General features: G+C 33.4%; 1 protein-coding gene across 3 annotated transcripts in view; it reads right to left on the bottom strand.

Annotated features, from left to right (window-relative positions):
* Window positions 1-15,236, bottom strand: part of snama (something that sticks like glue) — a 71,224-nt gene that overhangs the window by 43,362 nt on the left and 12,626 nt on the right. For all 3 annotated transcript variants that reach the window (XM_023167205.2, XM_023167212.2, XM_023167219.2), the window contains 8 exons: window positions 14,627-14,988; window positions 14,319-14,430; window positions 9,768-9,890; window positions 3,272-3,431; window positions 2,927-3,017; window positions 2,508-2,759; window positions 2,281-2,421; window positions 258-464 (listed from right to left, as the gene is read on the bottom strand). In XM_023167205.2, the coding sequence (XP_023022973.2) occupies window positions 258-464; window positions 2,281-2,421; window positions 2,508-2,759; window positions 2,927-3,017; window positions 3,272-3,431; window positions 9,768-9,890; window positions 14,319-14,430; window positions 14,627-14,988 (1,448 nt within the window). The remainder of the gene's footprint in view (window positions 1-257; window positions 465-2,280; window positions 2,422-2,507; window positions 2,760-2,926; window positions 3,018-3,271; window positions 3,432-9,767; window positions 9,891-14,318; window positions 14,431-14,626; window positions 14,989-15,236) is intronic.

Raw genomic sequence — 15,236 nt, 5'->3', positions numbered from 1 at the left:
ATAATATTTAGATGACAATTCCAATAACCATTTATCTGTTTTATGATGTAAAAATTGTATGGATGCTTTTCTGGTATGATATATATAAATAAAATAAATAAAGTAAGTTACGAAGCCATGAAGAAGCATGTGCTTAAAAAATTACTCGCGTGATATTTCGACGATTTTAGGAAAAATTAATATTGCCCTATTCATCAATCCTGTACAGAACAACCATTACCTTGTATAATAAATCAGAAGAATCATTATATACTTACCGACTCAAAGAGAATGATCTCGATCTGCTCCTAGAACGCCTATTTGATCTAGGAGATCTACTTCTTCGTCTCACAGGCGATCTACTAAAACTTCGACTACGACTTCGACTATAACTCCTGCGGAAACTTCTTTGTTTTGCACGACGTTTTTGCTCATCTTTCTCTCTGAGTAGCCTGTTGAACGCAGCTAGCGGATCATCAATCACTCTGAAATAATAAGTAGTTATAAACAATAACAGTAAATACTGCCCCATAGATAACAGAAGATTTGATAACATTTCGAAAAGATTTGAATAGTTAGGAATAATGGTTTTGTGCTCAAATGACAGAAGCGCAGAAATAAAGGAAGAAGAAAAGGCAAATAAATTAGAGCTGTAGTCTGCAGATTTCTATGCCAAACGTTTCGTATTCAACTGCAATAGAGTTTGTCAAAGGTGATGAAATCTGACTCTGAACAAAAACTACCCTATAGTTTGCAGCATCATGTTCAGATCCATTATTTTTGAATGTCTCATACAAATCAAGTTTGGAAAAATACCACCAATGAAGGACTCATTCATGAATTGAATATTGATGTAACTTTAAAGATTTTTGATTTATCTCCTATGAAACCTTTTGAAAAAAAAATTATTAATTTCCTCATCAAGGTTCTGATTTGACACTTATATTGTCAAATCCAGGTGCTTTCTTTGTATGTCACAAGCTTATGTCCATTTATTGCACCTGTTTTTGTTGGTTTTGAGTAAATCGAATATACTACTCATTTTACTGGATAATCTTTAGTGGGTAACTGATAAAAATGGTTGAATTTTTCAAAAATTTTTCCTTGGCTTGTAGTTTTTTTCCATTGTTTTTTATATTGTTAGAGACATATTTAATTTTAATATTTAGTAGAGCTCAATAAAAAATATATTACATATAAAAATATCCACCTTTCAATTTATATTAGTATGTAAAGGAATTTCATTTCCCACTAAAGATGACACACTAATTTTATTTTGTTTTTAGATCCATATTATGCGAGACATCCAAACAGAACTGGCTGGTATCTCAATCGCCACAAAAGAAATAACCAAGAAAGGAATTTCTGGCAAAAACGTAACAATCTGCACTGATAGCAGACAAGCACTATTAGCCTTGAACAGACAGCGTGTCACCTCAGGGCTAGTACTAGAGTGCCACCAAGATTTAGCCAAAGCCTCGGTAGATAATAACATTATCCTGAGGTGGGTTAAAGGGCACGACAATAGTAAAGGTAATCGCATTGCTGACTCTTTAGCCAAGGAAGCGGCTGGACTAAGAATTTTAGGACCCAGTGGCACCCACGGCCTGATGACTTCGACAATTGCGGAACTAGTCAAATGTTACACCCATGCTCAATCCTTGAAGAGATGGGATGAAATAAAAGGATGTAATCTTGCCAGGATCACCTTGGGCGACCCTGGGAAGCTGGAGCCGAAGAAATATCTGGCGATGACCAGGAAAAATCTACGCCTTACAGTAGGATTTCTGACTGGCCACTGTCAACTAAGGAAACACCTCCATAATATGGGGCTAGTGGACACACCTCTATGCAGAATGTGTGAACAGAAAGATGAGACTGTCAGGCATGTCCTGTGCGAGTGCCCGTAGTTATCGTCAATAAGAGAGTGTGTGTTCGGCGAGTCTTGGCCTACACCTGCCGATATAAAGGAGATGTCTCCCAGCGACCTGTCCACCTTCCTGGAAAGGACAGGATGGACGATGACCTAGGAGAACAACTCCTCTGGAGGATGTACAATGGGTCACATGTGGCCTAAGTGCGTGGGCTTACACTCTCCCTCCCTACTCTTCAGATTATGCGAGACATACATTGTGTAAATTAGTTAGAACTTGTAAATGGCAATCTTCTTCTTAGTTTATTTTTATTGTCAGTGATACAAAAAAATGTAACATGGTAAAGCAATTCTAAAAGCACTTGGAGCATGCACCTACTTAGAATTTAATTTTATGAAAATGACTTATAGAATGTGAAATAGCTTACCCTGCTGGTGTTCTGTCAATCATCCTCCTTCCAAAGTCCCGATGACCTCTAGGAGGAAAGTTGGGATTGTAATTTGGAGGAGGTCCTCCCAACGGTGGCCTACTTGCATCAAACATTGGCCTCGATGCTACATTGAAAGGCCTAGAAAACACAAAAAATTTCATTATAAAACATTATAAATAAAAATGACTAAATCTTCATTTCATGGATATTGTATTTCTTCTTACCCTGGAGCCATATATGGAGCACCTGCAGGAGGTGGAAATCTATAATTCGGTGGTGGACCTTGAGCTGCCGGAAAGCCACCCATTGCCGGTTGGATTGGTTGATAAACTCCCGGAATAGCTTGAATTGAAGCAGCCTGTCCCATTATGGGTGGAATGGAACCCATTGGGATGGTACTGTTATAAGTCGTAGAAGGGTTATATTTTGAAGTTGGTTCATCTACTGTTGGAGTTCCAGATCTTCTTTCAGGAGAACTGAAATATCATTGAATATCATTCATTATAAATCCCTATAACTTTCAATCTTCAATTTTTACGTCTCAATAGGAAAGGAGAAATTAAAATCTCTGCAGTGATAACTTTCATACAGCCAGAATTTTGGGAAATTTCGGTTCTTCTTTAAAAATTTATAAAAAACTTACCCAGATCCCCTAAAAGAGGGAGATCGTGGATGCCTTCTAATTTTTCTGGGAGACATGCTTCTATCCCTGCTACGTTGTCTTCGGTTTGAACCTATAAAACAGAATTGGTATCAACAAGTCTATTCTAAAGAGATCTATGAAACAATTATATTTTTAATTTTTTTTGTTTCAATAGATTATTCAATAATATATATTGCTCTGTGTATTTTTACTTTCCACAATCTGAAAAATATGAAAATTGTAATAGAGAACTTTATCCTTGTGGAAGGGGAAAAATATGCAAAGAAGGTCGATAAAATACTGATTTTCTCCACAAAAAATGACTTTCGTTCCGTGATTACTTACGTTCTTTTCCTTCCCTGGGTGAACTTCTTGAATCTAGAGGAGATTCGTCTTTACGTTTGTGACGCTCTTTAGGTGGAGGCGATCTTCTTGGAGAAACTCCAGGTGGACCTTCTATTGAATCCGATTCTGTTGATTTAGGAGGATCGTTGTTTTCATTTTCCTGAGAAATTAATGCATATCAGATGAATTTCCTAACCATATATAAGCAAGTTTTTGATCAATTTTGATTGAAAAAGAATGCAATGACACCATTCCGCCCTGTTATTCAAATAAAAATTTTTTTCTTAGTCAGTATTTGGATATATATCCAGTAACAAATAAACTATCAGAATTTCGTGATAAATAAAAAAGAGTAAATGTCAATATAACATAACATATGTTTAAAATATGTTTTTTTCGTCAATTAGTTGTTGCATTTAAATGTTATTAACAGATGACTTGGGCTGATAAATTATTTAAAATATATATTATTTTCAATAATACCTGAGGATAGTTGTCAATATCTACTTGTGAACCTTTTTTATGTATGGGTATAACCTCTGCCTAATATATTTCATGCTATGATAAAAAAAATCACAAGTATGACATTCCTATTGCATATCATGCTGATTGGCGATTTCGTGAAGACATTTGTTCTTGGCCAGGAATTATAGAACATTAAAGTGTTCCTGAGGTTCATTAAAATTCAGCTGGCTTAGATCAAAATTATTATTAATTAAGAAATGATTACAAAATTATGTACTAATATGATTATTAGTTATTTCCAGACAAGAAAAAATGGCTCGGTGATAACTGATTTGGGTCAAGGGAAGAGAACATTGCAGAAATAGATTTATTTTGACATCTTTCAGACACGTTACTATTTGGAAGACATAAAAAAATTGTAAAATGGATGAACAAAGAAGCACAATCCTGAAAAAAAAACCCTAACAATAGTTGACAACTACTAATAATTAGTGGTTTTCTAATCTCACAGCAGTTTGTGAACAAATCACGAAGTAAACTGTTTTTTATTATGAATTTCAACAATGATTGATGAATTTACCGAAAGAAAAAGTTTCTATTATCAGTGAAGAATAATCTTTTCGGGCCAAAAGAAAAAATGTAGAAAACAAATAACATTGATTCCTCAGTGTCACTATTTTTCGAGATTGAAGGCAGTGAATTTTCGCAATTTCTTCCTGACGTTTCACTGGCGTAAATGGCCAGCGTCTTCAGAGGTTTATACATCATGAGTTAATATCTTTGATGATTGGATATTACGTGTTATGCATGTATTGTTACGCAGCCTTAATATCCAGGTATCGGAGATATCAACTCAGGATGAATAAACCTCTGAAGAAGCTAGCCACTCGCGCCAGCCAAACGTCAGGAAAAACCCAAAAATCCACGCTCTTCAAAAACCGAAAAATAGCGACACTGAAAACCTCGGCCGAGAAAGTCTCAATCATTTTGTCAACATTCATTCCTTCTTTTCAACTATAGTACAAAGGAAATGTTCCTCAATTTGGGTTATTACAGCAAATGCAATTTGCTGTAAAGTATTAAAATTGATATTTCAAATGTTGGGTTTTAATTTTTAAAGGGATTTGTTTCTAATTCACATATTGGCAACAGCGCCTATATCAAGTTGAAATAATTTATACGTACCTAGATATTCTATTTTGTTAATTACCTTTATAAATCAACAATTAAGGCAAAATATAAATTATAGTTCAATACCACCTCCACAAGCCACATAAACAACAGTTGTTTTGTTATTTATTTATATAGAGGAAGACAGGTTAGGCGCACAAAATGTCATATGTCACAGAATGTCTCGGAACTCGGAACATAAGTAAACAGAACACCACGCCTCTGAAATATGTCATCTTTATTTGTCTCATACAGGTAACACATTCATTGTCCTTTATTAGTTATAACCGATGTTGCCAAATGGTGAAATAGAAACGAATCCCTTTAAATGTTGAATGCATTATTTCATTCATCTTTTTTAAGTATTTGAATGATTTTTAAAAGAAAAAGGTTGAAATGGTAAGTTTAAAATGCGTTGTTTTAGAGCTCTTTTATGAAAACTACTTGATTTTCGTCAGGAAGAACATTCCCCATTTCATAAAATTCTCAGAAATATAATTGCATTGAATTGAAAACATTTCTGTCATAGTTGTGATTCTATATTTTTCATCATTTTTTCTTATCTGTTTAGTATAATTTCCGTACGCCACTGCAAAATACAGATTAAGGAAAAAACGTCAGGAATTTCTGAGAATTTAGTGCCTACTATTTGGGAATTATACATAAACTCAATCACTGAATATAAATTAACTAAACAAAAATATGCCTGTTTTTATTGTACGAGGTCTGTTCAAAAAATAAGGTGAATTTTAATTTTTCTCGAGAAATATTCATTTTCTAATTGGTTCCCTTCAAATTAGTCCCTCTCATATACAATACACTTGTGCCAGCGTTTTTTCCAATCATCAAAGCAGTTCTGAAATGCAATTTTTGGTATGTCTTCGAGCTCTCTTAGCGATTCAGTTTTTATCTCCTCAATCTTCGCGAAATGCCTCCCTTTTATGGGTCTTTTCAATCTTGGGAACAGAAAAAAGTCGCCGGGGGCTAAATCTGGTGAATACGGGGACCGAGGCGAGATTACGGGGTTGTTTTTTGGCAAATACGCACAAGCAATGACGAGTGAGTAGGTGCATTATCGCGATGCCAAAGCCATAAGTGGTTTTTCCACAATACCGGACGTTTTTTTCATATTGCTTCTCGAAAGGGGAGCATAACTTTGAACTAACTCTTTATTGACCATATGCAGCAAGAATTCTTGATGCACTACGCCGCTATAATAGAAGAAAACAGTGAGCAAAACCTTGACATTTGGAATGATTGGACTTTGGTTTCAATGTTATAACCATGATTTGTCTCCGATTATCACCCTTTTAAGCAAATCTGGATCGTAGTTGACATCATTGAACAATTCCTGAGCGATGCTCATGCGATTTTTTTTTGTTAAACTTTAGCAATTTTGGAACGAACTTTGCTGCCAACATCATCAGCATTTTCTCTAATAGTAATTCGACGATTTTCCATAAATTTTTTTTTTCACTTACACAACATTTTCATCGGTTGTTGATATGCTGGGGCGAGCGTCCTCATTCACATCTTTCTGATCTTCTGTCAAAAGCTTGTATCACTAGTAAACATCTCTCTGAACAAGAGTACAATCACTGTATGCCATTGTCAACATGTCACCTTATTACTATTTTTACACAGAATTTGATCCATATTTATCGATAGCAGAAAATCGGCAAACATGCAAAACTACCATTCAAGCAGGTGTGTCATTAGTTTTGTGCTCCTGATTTATTTGCTTTTTCTATAGTTAAAGTTGATAATTTTTCTTATTTCTTTTTCCATCCATTGAGTAATCTTAGTGTGTTGAATAGTAAAAATATATTAAAATTTCAACTGCGAAGTGTCATAAATTGCAGTTGTTTGGTGTAATAAACTAATTCAAGGCGACTGATCACTTTTTGTTGGCAGTAACAGAAAGCACCTTATCTCCAAAGCAAAAAAGAGGTAAATTCCTTCACATAGAAATTCTACCAGGCCGCACTAAGGATAAATTGCCATTAGGATGTCTGATATGTGTATAAAATGCAATCAAGATCTTGGAGATAAATATGCTGTATGTGACAGTTGTCACTCTGCGCAACATCCGTCAGAACAATGCAAAGAGTTAAGCTCATCGGAATTTCGAGCTGTAGTTTTGACGAAAAGAACATTGGCGTAGTTCTGTCAGGAATGCCGAGTTTCCTTCAGGAATGTTCCGGCACTATTATGAGAAGTGAAAAGTTTCAAAACAGAAGTTACTTCTTTAAGAAGTGAGATGAATATCCTCAAAACAGAATTAAATCACTAATAACTGAAAAGATGGCTTTGAAAACTGAGATAAATGATCTTAGAAATGAAGTGAAGCAGATAAAGGTAAATGAAGTTAGTGAAACTACTCCAACTGAAAGTATCATTATGGAACTACTAGAGCACCAAAGAAGATAAGCTAATATCATGGTAGCTAATGTTAGAGAGGCGCAGGCAACATCCCCTTTGCAAAGAAAAGAAGAAGATGCAAATGTAGTTAAGGAAATACTAAAGAAAGTCGGTGTCAATGTTAATCTTGACAACATTACAATATTTAGAGTTGGAAAAGTTATACCAAATAAAAATAGATTAATAAAAGTAGTTACGATGAACAAAAAAGAAGAAAGTACCATATTAAGAAATATCTCTAGTTTCGAAAGTTTTAATCAACTTGAATTGAAAGATCTTACAGAAATTCTTAATAGGTTGGAAAATAAATCTGGAACAGCAATCTTAGATATCAAGTTTATTGGAGTCATTGGTCATGTTTTGTTACATTTTAATAATATCTCTCTCCAATATGGGCAATTTCCCGAGCAACTGAAAACTAGCATAATAATACCTGTTCCCAAAGTCAAAAAGACTAATAAAGCGGGAGAATTCCATCCAGGAAACACCTTACCAGGAATGGAGAAACTACTAGAAATGGCTGTATACGATCAGCTCCTAAGTTATGTTGAGGCCAATAATATTCTCATAAGTAATCAATCCGGTTTTAAGAAAAATCATTCTTGTGAAACGGCTTTACAACTTACGATTAGTAAATGGACTCAATCTATTGACAACGGAGATTATGTTGTAACAGTATTCTTAGACTTGAGAAGAGCTTTTGAGACAATTGACCGTAATATATCAATGAAAAAATTGGAAGCTATAGGTCTTAAAGGAACAGTGCTAGGATGGTTTAAGGACTGCTTAAGCGATCGAAGACAAATCACTAAAGTTGGTAATGTTCTCTCATCTCCTATTAACGCAAAATTTGGGGTACCTCAAGGAAGTGTCTTGGGTCCTTTACTATTTCCTAAATATATTGATGACATCAGTTTATGTCAAAATTGTGACTTTATGAATGTATTTGCTAATGATACAATGGTAACAACATCTCATAAAGATTTAGAGATAGCTTTGACGAAAATAAATATCTGCTTAGAGGAGATTCAATAATACTTGAACGTCAACAAATAAAAACTAAACGTGCCTAAAACAAAAGCCATGATTCTGACTACAGCATATAAATATATAAACATAAATTCCTATTCTTTGGAAATCAATAATGAAAAAATAGAATTTGTAACCAAAATTAAATACCTGGGATTCGTATTAGACAACTGTTTATCTTACGATGCACACTTCAAATACATAACTAAAAAAATATCAAAGAAACTTTATTTTTCTACTCGAATCTCTTATCACTTGTCAGTTTCTTCCAAGGTCACTATATTTAACACAATCATTCAGCCTTATTTCAAATATTGTAGTACATTACTATATGGGTGTGATCAAAACAAAATTTCGACTTTACAAAAACTACAAAATCGTGGAATGAGAGTTATATTAAAATGTAATTATTATACAAGCATAAAGTTTATGCTTGACGCATTACAATGGTTATCAATAAAATAAAGGTTTTATAGATCAGCAATGATATTTATTTTTAAGACTATTTATAATATGTTAGCATCTTATTTTGATGAATTCATTACTTATCGTGATAGTACTCACAATTACGAGACAAGACAAAGATATCTTTTTCACTTGCCAAAACGCAGATTAACCAGCTTAATGAAAATATTGTTTTATAAAGGTTTAAACCATTTTAATAAGCTGCCAAGAGACATAAAACAAAGCGAAAGTATTTATATATTTAAATTTAAACTAACCAACTATATTAAAACCAACACAATTTTGTAGGAAAAGATTGAATGATGCAGAACATCAGCAGTCTTAAATAACATTTATTATCATGTATCAGTATGTTTTAAATTGTTAATATAGTCTTATCTAGGTTAAATGACTTTGAATTTTATTTCTTTTTCTATTTTATTTCTCAACATTGTTAGGTTACAGTCATATGTATGAATCTAGTTATTAGTTATTATTATTGTTGTTTATGGACATATTATTATTGTTTACAGATTTATTATTATTATTGTATGTATATTAGGATTTCCTAAATAAACGTATTCATTAATTCACTAACTTTTATGGATGTCATTAACAAATTAAACATGCTAAACAGTTGAAATTGTGAACGTACTTTCTATACAAGTGTACTAATAAAAAAAATAAAAAATCAATAACTAAATGTACGTAGCCCGTGACATTTGAACATTCCCCTTAGTTTTTGAATAGACGTAGTAGATCTTTCTGACTGCATACATGTTTTTCACCTCATACACTAAAATATCTGTGTGAAAAGGAATAATATATTTTTAGTGGCAAAATCAAGTGTGGGAGTTTTTACTTCATATAAGTAACTTTTTCAAGTTTCTTGTACAATCTATTTCTCAGGTAAACGCTTTCATTATATGTATCATTAATGTTGGATTATTTATATCATAAATCTTACCTTGAGAAACTCAGAATTTTTGCTAGTCGTGGCAGATTCTGTGGAGTCAGCCTCTGAAATGACAGGTTTTTGTTCCGTTTCAACTTCTGTTATAGGAGCAACTTCACGTGGAGGTGGCGTGAGCTGAAATAGTTATTATTATGAAAATGCAGCTCAATAGCAGTAATAATGAATCACAGAGTGAATAATTTTGAATTGTGAAATGTAGCATTCAAAACTCTAGTTTGTTTATTATTATGTGGATCATATTGCCCTATATTTAATTTGAAATGAAATATTTTCTTGGTGAAACTACCTTTTTATTTTATACTTCATCATCAGGAACGTTAAAAACATTATATAGCATTTCTGTAATTTCTGTGCGATTTAATGTTCATGTTTGAAAATCAGATGAATTTTTATTCCAGTTTTTATCTGCAAGAAACCTCAGCATGTCATGACTACACTTCTTGTGAGGAGTCTTCATTGATGTATTAATTTTTTTTTTCTTAGGATTTTTCCACTTTCTGTATAATGATAGGGCAGCAGAAAGTCAAAAAAAGTATTTTCTTGTTCCCTATAAAGTGTGTGTCACATCGAGATTCCATTAATAGTTTGAGATGAAAGAGTGAAATTATCAAAAAATGTTTCACATAAAAGTTTCAAATAACAATACATTGGGTAGAACATAATTTCATTCAAATGAACTGACATTATGTAATGTGGGGTAAGTGTTTGCCAGATTTAACTTCGTCAAGAGCTCAAAAATCTGCCGATAATGCCAAGTTGATATATATTTTTGCTCTGGATATCTATAAATTCCCAGTTTTCCATTATTCATTTATTTATTCACGGGTTTAAAAACCCATTTCACTTAATACAATAAAAAAGGATGTGGGGTTGCATACGGAGGAAAGGTATTCAAGATGAGTTCTTACTGGCATGCAAAGCATTTTGAGAGACTAAACAGTAAATGATATGTGGGGCCGAAATGAAAGTGATGTGTCTAGAAGTACACAAGTGTTTTAATTTCGTATCATAATTGAGTGCCACTCGTCAGTTCAAGATAGTGACCATCATCGACCTAAAGTCAATGATATTCCATAATTGGCTATGCTTCGAAACATAGCCCACTAACTAATAAGAAAGTTTTTTTCCTTATTCAGAGGAATCGGGCAAATTTCGGATATGCAGTTGGTTAGTACCTCGTCCACTAGATGGAGTGACATTTTTTATGTTCGTCGTTATGTTAAGACGTGGAATGAAATGCTGTGAAAGAATTTCGATTTCCAATTATGGAATATCATTGACTTTAGGTCGATGCCTATTGCATATGCAGGACATTTTCTGTGAAGATTCCTGCACTGACGCCTGTCGGATATAATCCAACGCCGTTCGTGTTATTAGCTAGTGGAGTAGTTGTTTTCTGATAGATCTACTGTGTAGGTATATCCGAGACGGGCTTAAACATTCAAAGTTCATTTCTTTAGATTAATATGTTTGCGGCTAAACATTACGGAATGGCAGTTACGTGTATCAAGCTCCATACCATTCACAGAACACCAAGTAGAAATATAGGAATGTAGGTTTTCACAGCTGGCGGCAATGACGATGACTGCTGCAGTCATCAGAGATTATAACCAAAGAAGACAATGGCAGAACCCGGAAGCCAATCAAAACACCAAGTACAAAGTTGATTCATTTTGCCCTGGTATTCAAGCGAAGCTTGGAAATTAAACATTAGATAAACAGTACTGAATGTCTTCCATAAAAACATTGAACTGCAATGGTCCAAAATGGGATTCTTGGAGAATACCGGAAGGTACTAAACTTCCAGAAGATTTAAATCCGTTAACTCGAGTTATCTGTACACGATTGGAGAGATACTTTGTATCCAAGATAGGAGATTTCAACAAACTCTCATATGTTCGATTTTTTTTTATTATTCGAGTATGGTTGACTTTATCAAACGTCTCGGAAAAATATGTGTACGAGTAAAGGCATGAACCTGGTCCACCTACGTCCAAGATGTTTGAGAGATAATCTATATAGACATAATAATATTCATCGGCCATTGGCGTTACATTAAAAGTAGGTTGATACTAATTGATGAAGGAGGATATTTGTGTGGAGTCATCAAATGTTCATCGGAGTTTGTATAGAGTGTGTTTTTAGTTACAACCAAATCGAAAATGGAACCATCATTGTGAATGTTATTTATCTGAAATAAATTGTGAAAGGTGCACATTACTACAAATGTTAGAAACAACATCAACTGCGATGATTTTTGACCTGCTTGAGCAAACAAGTGGTGTGGCTGAAGAGCATAAATGAACGTGGATCCATATAGCATTGGAAAGATTGAAATCACCCAGAATCAAAATTGGTGTATCCGCAAGTATGACTAATGCAGTTGTTCCGTCAAAACAGGGTTAGTGTGCAACGGACCAGCAAAATGTTTGTTTGCTTTCACTTTGGAATGTGTAGAAAAAGCAACCTTCAATGATAATTTTCCATTTTGAAATTTCAAAATAAGATGAAGTTCGCCGAGTTAACAATTTTTTAAACCTTCAACTTTGCAGATAACTGATAAGGCACCATGTGACTTTGCAACCTTCCATAGATGTTATTAGTAGTGTTGGCACTCTCTGGAGGATTAGAATTATTTGGGAAGGGGTCAATGATCAATTTAACGTTTGAGATTATATTTTCAATAGGAAATTCTCAGGACTCATTGAAAATAATTGATAGTTTTGCTCATCTGTATGGCCTAGAGGAAGAAAGTATTACTGGAGTTTAATCTTCCTCTTGAAGATGATCACCTGGTGATCGAAACACGCGTTAAAAAACACATCGTTAAAAATAACGATTTGGGATTGGGATAAAACTCCAATAATGTTCATTACTACACCAAAGGTTCCAAACAGTGCATCACAAGTAGAGGAGATGAGTTATGATTATGGTAAATTGTTAATGGTTCGAAGGTGTGAGTCATGGACAATAACAACCCAAACAATGTAAAATAAAAATGCGGCAATTTTTTTGGTTTTTTGTGAAATTGTCAGTAGCTTTCATTGAAATTTGCATTTCACTCAGAAGTCGTATTATTGAAGAACATTTTTTTCTGAAAGCAATTAACCTAGATGTCATTGAGAACTACAACAAACTTTAATGAAATAAATAAAAACACTTTTGTCTAATTATCACTAGTTGATTTTATTTATATGACCAGTTTTGGGTTTGACCCCATTACCAAGTATAAAACTGAAATGTGAATATAGAATAGAGTGTGGCAAATGCCCTGCAGTAGAAACCGGTAAAAATTTTGACATAAGGCTGCGTGAACACGTCTGTTTGGACAAAAAATCTACAATGTACGAACACTTTTAAGAATCAAAACAGAAGATAAGTAACCTCAAAATCCTACACATATGTAATAAAAGGAAAAAAATTAATTTGTTGGAAGCCATGGAAATCAACAAATCAATTAAAAACCAGAAGTATATACCCCTAAACAAGCAACTCGATTTATTTCGGTCTCCTCTCTAGAATTTATAAGTTTAACAACCCCTAGAATTTTCAGTGTTGAATTTTAAAGTTGATATCCTGGTTCGCCCAACTACCTGTCTTTCAAATACCTGTCCTTACATCTTACCTGAAAACTCCCAATATAACAGAGTTTTCAAACTTCACATTTCAGTTTTATACTTGATAATGGGTATTACTGGAGTTTTTTCCCAACACCAAATCGTTATTTTTACACCTCGACACGTGTTTCGATCACCAAGTGATCATCTTCAAGAGGAAGATTAAAACTATACTAAAACCAACAATGATTGAGAGTAGAAGTAAGCTCAGTTGACAGCAAATCGGGGGCGTGCTTATTAATTTTTGAGAGGGTTAAGAATGAAAGAAAAATTCTTAGTAGAATTAGTTAAAATATTCATACACATTTTTTATTTATTTCATTAAAACTTTGCAATATCGTAATTTACCTAATCGTTGTAGTCATTAGGAGGGCCTTATGAAAACGGAGTAATAATCGTGGTAATTATAGTAGGTACCAAATAAATTAACAATATTAATAAAAACCCCAATATATATATATATATATATATATATATATATATATATATATATATATATATATATATATATATATATATATATATATAAAACTTTTTTTCACTATTGGGTTGCGGCAATTGATAAGTGAACTCTTTATAACTATTCTCAAGCCAAACAGTATATCACAAGTACTTGATAATGGGGTCAAACCTGAAACCAGTCCTATAAATAAAATCAATTAGTGGTAATTCGACAAAAGTGTTTTTATTCATTTCATTAAAGTGATCATGAATTACCACAACATAAACAAGTCATCAATCACACATACAACAAGCCATATTTCCACAGAGGTCGACTAATCATCTAATTTTTCATAAAAAAATAGTTAGTAAAACCTGGGAAATGTCGATTGACTTTAAAATTGTCTTTCAATCTTTCATTACATCAAATGATATTGATAAATTGAAAAATATATTGAAATGTTTATAAATATATCTCACTTACCCCTTTTACGGGACTCAACTTAGTATTTCCAGTATTATCTGGTTCTTTGTATACCTGTTTCTTAACATATCCTGTAGTGTTCTTGAAATTGGCAACCGATTTCCGTAAAAATCTATAAAATAAAAGTAGAGATTACATTCCTGAATAAGAACCTATCATGATTCGAATATATTGGCCCATGCTCTCAATGGTTTACTCCGAACTTACACAATAAAACACAAAGTTGGTTCAACCCATAAATTTGTTCAACTCATAAACACACAAATGTAAAATAATCCTAAAATTAGAAGAACTAGTCAATATTTTACCTATTGGGGATGAGGGTGTCTGGTAAAATGTCTTTCTCATGACAATCAGGACACTCGTGGTCCTCGCTTTCTAGTAACACTCCTCGAATACATTCGTCGCAGAAGGAATTGCCGCAGCATGGAATCATAACAGCATCTGTCAAAAGATCTGAACAAATACTACACACCAAGTCTTCTGGTATATCAAGTTTTGGTTCAGGAACTGGAGTGGGGACAACTTTCTGGTTATATGCCTGATGATCCACTAGAGGAACAGCATACTGTCCATTAGGGGTCATCATGGCTCCTGGGACTTGCGGACCTTCGACAGCTACCATAAAACTTCTAGGTATACCGGTGCTCTTTCTGATTTCCACTGGGTCCTAAAAAATTATCTTTTATTAAATGCTGAAAAAGAGTTAAATATTGAAAATACTCTTTCCAATACTCATTACTATATTATTTAATTTACAGCATCCTGATTAAAACTGATCTGGCAATCTCAAATAGTATGACTTGAAAGTTTTTACAAGATATTAATTGAAATTTAAAATATTATGACTGAAGCAACATATTTCTCAAGGGATTCATTGAACCATTCAATATTCAACTTCCTTAATTTTTTTTCAAT

The sequence above is a fragment of the Leptinotarsa decemlineata genome, unplaced genomic scaffold, assembly GCF_025532065.1.
Source record: "Leptinotarsa decemlineata unplaced genomic scaffold, Ldec_3_MD MMD2_P_RNA_scaffold_2, whole genome shotgun sequence".
NCBI classification, from domain to species: domain Eukaryota; kingdom Metazoa; phylum Arthropoda; class Insecta; order Coleoptera; family Chrysomelidae; genus Leptinotarsa; species Leptinotarsa decemlineata.
The sequence above is the reverse complement of the archived record's forward strand: the minus strand, read 5'-3'. Positions and strand labels throughout refer to the sequence as shown.